We start from the raw sequence: 8,588 nt of genomic DNA, 5'->3' as shown, positions 1-8,588 counted from the left end.
TTTTTTTTTTATTACTACCGCCGCTAGGTGATGTACCCAGCGAGCGATTATCATCGGCGTTTAAAGTCAAATCTAAAAAAGAGGCGGAGCACCGTTGCGGGGTTGCGGCGTTGGTGCGTTGGGGTGCTCTGTTCCGGTGGGGGTGCGCGCCGATAATTTGGACGGTCGGTTCCAGTAGCATTCGGCGCGTTGCAGTGAACGGTCATGTAAAGTAGTTGCAGCGCCAGGCATCCACCCCCTCGGTCCCGAGAGCTAGTCGTTGCACGCCGATGTAGTAACCGAACAGTGAACGACATTCCTGCCGATACTCGAGCCTAAACGCCTGCCGTTAGGAAAGCGGTGGGTTTAAGACTAACGCTTGTTTCTTGTTTCGCATTCTGCCGCTTCAACTTGGGGCCTTCTGACGGTCAAGATGCAAGAAGTGCAGCAGCGTGAGCCACGGTTTAGCCCAGTCTCGTCCACTTTTTCTCGGGCGGAAATGCCAACGTCACAGTGTATCCGTTGCCGCAGTAGCAGCCGGCACGACTTCACCGTCCTGCCGTGCTTTCATACGGTCTGCCTAAAGTGCCTCGACGAGGTTCCTGACAAAGGTTGCGACACGGTTGGCTACAAGTGCCCGGTTTGTCAAGAGAGCCTCTACGCGATCTCACAGTCGATTCTCATCAGTAACATCCTGAGTGTTGTCCACGAGGACTACGACTACGGCACCTGCAGCAACTGCAATGAGGGCAAACGCGCTTCAGCACGCTGCCGAGACTGCAACAACGAGCTGCTCTGCGACAACTGCGTGTGGGCTCACCAGCGGGTCCGTCTCACTAAAGACCACGAAATTGTGAGCGTTTCCGTCGAGCGGGCCACACCATCGGCTATTCCACCCGCGGAAAGCAAGACAGGCGCCGCTTTGACCTGGTCAGACCGCCACGACTGCCAAGTGTTGCGCCTTTATTGCGAGACATGCTGTGAGGCGCTCTGCAGTGACTGCACTGTCAAGCAGCATGGTTCCCACAGCCTAGTCTACCTGCAAGATGCATTGACCAGCGCGCGCACTGCGGTACCCTCCACCTTAGCAGACATGCACTCCCTCGTTACTGTCCTCAAAGAGAGCATGGAACGTTCACGCCGCATGTCGGAACGCTTGCGCGTGCGCACCCAGAACGTAGCCGCCGAAGTGCGCAGCACCGCCGGAAGACACCGCGTTGCTCTGAACCAGCGCGAGGTCGACCTTCTACAGCGACTTGACCAGGCGCAGCAGGTCAAGGAACAAGCACTGAAACGCCAGCGTGACTTGCTGAGCGCGCGGCTGGAACGTCTGGAGCGAGCTGCCAGCGCGCTGCAGCAGGCCAACGATGACCTGGAGCTGCTGCGTGCTCGCCGTGAGGCCCAAGCGCAGTTACAGGAGGCTCGTGACGCACCCACCGATCCAGCTGAGGACGACCACATCGAGTTCACCGCACCCGACGGCGCCTTGCTAGCGGCCATCGGCACCCTGGGGTTCCTGAGCAGCGCTGGCTACGGGCCCAACTCGAATGCGGCTGGCGAGGCGCTCGTGCGTGCAGTGCGCGGCCGCAATGCCACGTTCACGGTGCACGCGCGCGACCACTTGGGCGAGCCCCGGCTCCTGGGAGGGGACCCGGTCCAGGTGACAGTCCGCGCTCCGGACGGCAGCCTGTGCCGCGCCGACGTGGCCGACCGTCAAGACGGCACCTACCAGGTGACCTTTCAGCCGCAGCAGGAAGGTACGCATATTGTGCGCGTCCTGCTGCGTGGTGCGGACATCCAGAGGAGCCCTTTCGCGGTGGCTGTCCGTGCCAGTCGCAACTATGCAGCCATTAGCGAGCCAAGCCTGGTGATCGGCTCCGAGGGCAGTGGCGACGGCCAGCTTTGTCGTCCGTGGGGTGTATGCACAGACTCCCAAGGCCACATCATTGTCGCAGACAGGAGCAACAACCGCATACAGGTGTTCAATGCCGATGGAAGCTTCCGCCTGAAGTTTGGCACACGAGGAGAGCTGCCTGGCCAATTTGACCGGCCTGCTGGTGTGGCTTGGGACGAAAGCCATGGGGGTCGTATTGTCGTGGCAGACAAAGACAACCATCGGGTGCAAATTTTCGACTCTCGAGGCACCTTTCTGCTAACGTTTGGTGAATGGGGCAGCAAGAGTGGCCAGTTCAACTACCCCTGGGATGTTGCAGTAAACTCGGAAGGCCACATCTTAGTGTCAGATACTCGCAATCATAGAGTGCAACTGTTCCAGGCTGATGGAACCTTCTTGAACAAGTATGGCTTCGAAGGACCCTTGTGGAAGCAGTTTGACTCACCCCGTGGGGTGGCCTTCATTGGTGATGGCCACGTGGTGGTCACAGATTTCAACAATCACAGAGTGCTTGTGATCCGGCCAGACTTCCAGTCAGCTAGCTACTTGGGTGGCGAAGGGAAAGAGCCAGGCCTGTTCCAGCGGCCCCAAGGTGTGGCTGTTGACTTGGAAGGTCACATTGTGGTAGCAGACTCGCGCAACCACAGACTTCAGGTATTTCGACCTGATGGCAAGCTGCTTGCCTGCTTTGGCTCCCAGGGCCAGGAGCCAGGTCAACTAGACCTCCCCTCAGGGCTCTGCATCTCTCCCGAGGGCCGAATTGTTGTCGTAGACTTCGGCAACAACAGGGTGCAGCTCTTCTGAAAACAAGAATCTCATCAGGTCCATGGGGCTGCAAGTGATTGATGTGTTCCTTACTTTTCTTGCACTTTTTGTTTTTGTTTAGTTGATTGAAAGAATTATTTTTGGAATGTACCCATTCCTTTGCTCATTTGTGTAGGGGCCTAGTAGCTGCCTGTTTTTAATCTGCTCAGATTGTGTTCGTCGTTCAGTTAAGCACACTAGCCTGGTTTAAAGAGCACATTATGGGTACCTGACCCTCAAGTAAACCAACATGAAGTGTGCAATATTTATACATATATATATATATATATATCAGTGCAGCTGCTTTTATGGTCAGGCCAATTTTATATGCCATTTTCTTGCCCGAGAGTATCTGCCCAGCAGATGTGGCATCTTTTAACAGCTCGAGTGTTCCAATCCTGTTAGGTTTGCAAAGCATGTCTGGGTGACTAAACATTCGAGGTTCTGAAGCACCCTAACAAGTTCCTATTTTATACTGTAATGTGGGTTTTATACTTGCCGATTTTTGTGTTGCAGTAGTCTGCTTGCACAATTGTGAAGAAGTTCCTACTTACTCGTGCCATACCATGAGGCTTTTTTAAATGTACAAGAAGTCCGTAACAAGTAATATGCCTTGCATATGAGAGAAAACCTTTGTCAATAACTAGGAATGTTTGCCTTTGGCTACAAGAGATTTTATTTTATTTGTTTTGTATGTGTTGTGTAGGAGCTTTATTGCCGTTAAGGTGCCTTTGCTTATTGTCAATGTGTTTGTGCTTTTGTTATAGTCTAGACGTTCTTAGTTTGCTTTCTGCCAATGAGGCTATTACTCGGGACTATTTTTGCACTTGACGAGTGCCAACTGTACACTAGCAACGCCTCTGAACTTCATGTTGCCAAGGCCTCATTCGGGCGGCTAGCTATCAGTTTGCATTGCATGATGCATGCTGCTAAAGATCTGGGTTGTGCAAGCCTTTTCTCCTCCCTATAAAGAGGTTTTGTTTGGTTGTTTTTAGATGCACATGCATGTGTGCCTTGAGTTGTTTGCATTTTGCATGACTTCCTTTTTAGATGCTTTATAGCTTTGGAAGGAGTGTTCTGTGATAAATGACGGGCATTTTTGCAATGTTTTTCGTTTTTGTTTTCTGGCTTTGAGGCAAAGCAGCACACTACTTACTCACTGATGGCCTACAGAAGGAGTCTTGGCGAAATTGGCCTTGCACTACTCGCATAAAAGCTGCTGAAACCAGTTTGCAATAAGCTGCACTTTAGTGCAATGTACTTCTGGATTTAGCTTGCCAGCAGCCAGTGAACATTCCAAATCTTCCCTTTTGCAGATGTGCAGTCTAAACTGAATGCATAGAAGAGTGGAAAAGTGATATCAACAGAACTAGATTTTACTCTTTTTGTTTGCCAGCAGTGTTGGCTGACAGTGCTGCTTTGGTGAAATTTCAAAGGCAGGCTCTCCTCAGGAATTTGAATTCTGCCTTGTTTTTATGCTGTACTATTTTTACAAGTTTTGTGATATGCAAGTAAAGTTCCTGAGTTTTATCAAATGGCATGGCTGAGTTTGTGTTTGTATTTCATTTTTATTGTGTTTGTGGACCCAGTGCTGTGCTTGAAACTGGGTTCCTTTGTGTCTTTCTTTCTGTATCCTGCGGTACAGCATAGTTCAGTTTAAAAAAAAAGAAATGAAAACTGAAGTTTCAGCATTCCTTGCTATCCTTAGTTTCTTGAAGTAAACCTTGATTTCTGTTGCTTTGCTGCATAATCCTTATGGCATTTAACGGAAATACTGCCACTGTTAGGTGGCTAGCAAGCTCATTATGGGGACATGTCTTTGGCATTAAGAGTGAAATTACCAGGAAGCAGAAATGTTTCTGGAAACAAGTATTGCTTCTAGTGGTAGCATTACAAGGGTTTTCTCTTAAATGCACAACATGCATTTTACAGCTCCTAAGCGTAACTTTCACTACTACTTACTGCTCGTGGTTCATGTTCCTAGCATTAACTTTGCCATTTAAGGCCAGAGCACTACTAATGTTTGTGGTTTCAAAAACTTAGTTTCGTACATCTACACTAAGCCGTCCAACGGCAGTAACTACCTCTCCACACCATTGCGAGATGCTCGAAGCATCTGTGTGGGTGAAGTGCCCATTTGATCTACCTCAGCCTCTCCAATAGTGTTTAGGACAGCATATAAACATTGGTAGCACTGATGCCCTGCCGACATGTCCTGCAAAGTTCCTAATGATAGAGCAGCTGCTGATATTGTAGAATCTGCCCAGGTATGGGAGTTGATCCTGACATGAATGAGCAATTGTAAGCTGCAGAAGGTTGGTGGCATGCAGAGGTGACTTAAAGCTTCTGCCATTTATAACCTTGAGCGGATGTATTGCAAAAGTTCCTAAGTCGCATTAGCGACAACTCCAAGAAAGAGTTCCTAGGCTTCAAGAAGCACTTCACCTTTTTTTTAAATGGGTAATGTTCCTGCAGTGTGGGGCGTTCTGGAACCTGTATGCCTCTACTTTAGGAGTCATGCCAAAACGCTTCCACCTCACTTTGCCGGCTGGTCGCGAAAGCCGAGCGACAGAACGATACCCTGTTGCATCTTTTATAGAAAATATCACAATGCAGTGGTGCTGCACCTGGCGTTGCTAGATGTAAATACATGTCTAGTGGCGTTGCTTGTACCCCTGTGTGCATAGCATGCATCTTCTGTTCTGCTGTCGCATTGCGGCACAACAAAGCAGCACCACAAGGTGGCAGAGTGTGGCAGTGCACATTCAGGGGACTAAGTCCCTGCTGTGTTTGAGATAGCTCTCCTAAGAGACATCTTTGTGTTTGGTTCTTGTGCTGTTCTGCAGTGTAAATTTAATGTAACCGTGCTCGCATGGGTTTGACCCTGTCGCATATTTTCGCTACTCCATACTTAGACACACCGCATACAAATCCTCGTGTCGGTGTTGCTTGTCATTGTCCTCGGCCTTTATGAGCAGCCTTTGCTTATTAATGATCGAGCATCGTTGAATGTCAGGGTCCTTCTTTTCAGCATCTTTTCTCTTAAGGAATTTTCAACCCAATATCTTGACTTCCTCTAGCACTTCTTAGTCTAGCGTGTATGCAGAAAACTTAGCTATTGTTCACTACCTACTAGTATAATGTGAGCTAGAGGTTGCATTTTTCAATTGTCTAGTGTGCACATTTTTTAAAGGGTCATATGGTAGATTTTTCAGAGATGTTTAAAATTATATGACAGCCACATTCCATGCTGCTGTCTTTCAGCCTGACAGCATCAAGGAAGTAGTGCTGAAGTCTGTGTAGATGCAAGGGCATAGGCTGTTGGAAGGAGCTGACCTGTCTTTCAGGTTTAACATAATTTTTTTTATTCCCTGGAACCACATTCTAGACAATTGCATCTGTGGCGGATTACCCAACTGGAAACCCTCATGATGTCTTACTGTAGCAGCCATCCGTGCCACGAGCAGGGAGTGCCAAGAGCACTTGCTGCGACTAGGGGAGCCAATTTCATAGCTACCATGGTTGCGCTTTCTGAAGACAACCGTAGGAACAAGTTCGGAATGGGTGTCATTCGAGGAGCTCTGAAGGAACTCATTGTGACTGAATGATACAGAAAGTGCAGTTGGAGTTAGCCTAGCTACATCTGCATGGGAGCACAAAGTGCCGAAAAGCCTAGTTTTAGCAGGAATCCAGCTTTGGCTGCTGGCATTGGAAAAGCATTTGATGGTAAATGTGAGAGCCGACTATTTTTTTGGCGAGAGCAAAGCTCAGCGACTGGATGGATCGCTTTAAGTGTGATGTGAGTACTGCAATAATGTTCCTACATATGGAGTTGACTGGTAAGGCGTTGCGCCGTCCAGGTGAACAATTGCTGTTTTTGTCTTCGTGTGCTTAACAGCAGGGTTTTTGAAACCCAACCTATGGTGACCATTCCTTGTATTCAGTCCACCACTTATTTTCATCCAATTTCATTGCATTTCATTCCAATTGCATTAAAAGGCGTGACAATGTGCTGCAGCGTGCAACTTTGTGTGGTTGCACAGAGCAGATTTTGTGCTGTCAAAAAAAAAAAGCAAGGGCGGTTTTGTAGGCAACCTTGGTCGTAGTGGGTGCTGGAAAGAGCAGTTTTATTGGTGAAACTAATTTCTCTGAATTTTTTTTTGTCTCAGAACATGAGGGCCATTCTTTCTTTCCTCTTATTTTTTTTTTTTTTTTTTTTTTTTTAATCAAGGGGAAATTTCTCTTGTAAGGGCGGTGCCCCCTATCTGCCGGCTTGGATCAGCCCGGGAGTGCGTTAGGGTGAGTGATTACGTCGCTTTGCTCGCACATTGCAGGGAGCGTGGGTTACGACTTTGCGTTGTTTTCTATTATTATTTTTTTTCTCTCTGCGTGATATGACCGTCGGAGAAAGCGAAGGACGAAGTTTGGTTGCCGCTGAAGGGCACACTTTCGTTTCCCGAAATTGCCAATACCTGATTTAAGAGGACGTTCAGCAGGCTGCGCCAGGTGCGCGGCATGCTAAGCGTCTCCGTGATACTCATTGCGCACAAGCCGCCTGCCGTAAGGAATGTAAAATGGGGAGCAACTAATAGCAAACAAAAATAAGGAAAAACATATTCGTGCTCAAGACATTTCGTGTCTATGAAAGCTATGAGAAGTGTCATAGCCCCCTCTATGGAAGTGTTGTGGGTGAGGTAAATATATTCATGCATATTTAGCGTCAGTGATGTTTCCCCTACACTGTGTTAAAAGTGGATATAGCGGTGTTTATTGTCGTGTGTCGCACATACGTGAGCGTGGCTGTGTGGTCTCTTTATTATATAATCATAAACTTGATGGTGATGTACTCAACTTGTGCCGTTCACTTGTCTGCGTGACCGACAGTGGTTCTCAGAAATGGTGTTCCCGGCGTTGCAGAGTTCCGAAAGTTATACAGCGGAAACAATGAAAAGCGCGGTAGGATTTGCAAAACGACGGCAAGAGTAATTAACTGCATTGTATGAAGAGAATTTTGCGCGAAATTTTCATGCATTGAATGGCGTTCTGTGGTACACATGTAAAAAGCTTTCCACACTATGCTTTTGTGCAGCTGTCGATACGCACGAGAAGCGATTAGTGTTCTTGTTCACTGTACATTAGAGGGCAATTTTTGTGCAGCCCTAACTGCCAGAAACTGCGATGAGTGTCATGTCATTGTGCAGCCGTAGAAAAAGGTCATAGCGAGCTGTGCCATGAGCGGATCGTTCCCGCTTCGCGGTTGCTGGAATCAACTACCTTTTGTCAAGACACCGCTTAATCTTGGACCAATTTCGACCGAGATCTCGAAACGAAACCCGAGCGAGGCCGTAGAACGCGCTTAAATCATTGCGATTTTTTTTTTTTTTTTTGTTATAGTGATAAAGTGCCGGCTGACTACGCGCGTTTGGAAAACAGTAGCGTAAACGGAATATATCAAGCAGCACTCCGATGCTCTGAATTGGTAGAACCGCATGCATGTGGTAGTCGGTGTGTATTAGTAGCTTTCCCTAACAGAAAGAATAGGGGCTATATTTACCGCTTCATTTAATTTGAGAGATACGTGCAATACGGAGAATAATCATTCAGAGGCACACAGCCCTGTCAGAATGTTCGCAGCTGAATAATTGTCCTTGATCGATGGCTCAGACCCGGATCCACTGCATATGCGGGCGAAGTTGCTCTGCCAAATCAGCTAAGTGAGTCACTGGAATATTTCAACGGTATAGCTAACCAGAACTACACTCCTCTAGATGCGAGAGGGCCAATGCCTCAACGATGACCGCCTGTTTTACGCGAGGGTTCAGCTGAGAGTAGTCCTGACTTCGTGTAGTCAGAGCAGACGTGCGTGAGCTCAGCGCTGCATTTGAGCTGTCACTGAAGTGTGCTTGAGAGC

General features: G+C 48.2%; 1 protein-coding gene across 1 annotated transcript; it reads left to right on the top strand.

Moving 5' to 3' along the window:
• Positions 1-68: 68 nt before the first annotated feature.
• LOC146205884 (E3 ubiquitin-protein ligase TRIM71-like) lies at positions 69-3,842 on the top strand. The gene has a single exon (XM_084590550.1). It carries the CDS (start codon positions 413-415, stop codon positions 2,675-2,677), a length of 2,265 nt encoding a protein of 754 aa, XP_084446676.1. The 5' UTR covers positions 69-412; the 3' UTR covers positions 2,678-3,842.
• Positions 3,843-8,588: the final 4,746 nt, after the last annotated feature.

This window comes from Amblyomma maculatum, chromosome 1 (genome assembly GCF_055883805.1).
Source record: "Amblyomma maculatum isolate TAMU_Amacu chromosome 1, ASM5588380v1, whole genome shotgun sequence".
Lineage (NCBI taxonomy): Eukaryota > Metazoa > Arthropoda > Arachnida > Ixodida > Ixodidae > Amblyomma > Amblyomma maculatum.
Note: the sequence above shows the minus strand (reverse complement) of the source record. Positions and strands in the feature narration are given on the sequence as shown.

Coding starts and splice junctions, on each gene's coding strand:
- LOC146205884 (XM_084590550.1), top strand. CDS start 413: ATGCAAGAAGTGCAGCAGCGTGAGCCACGGTTTAGCCCAGTCTCGTCC.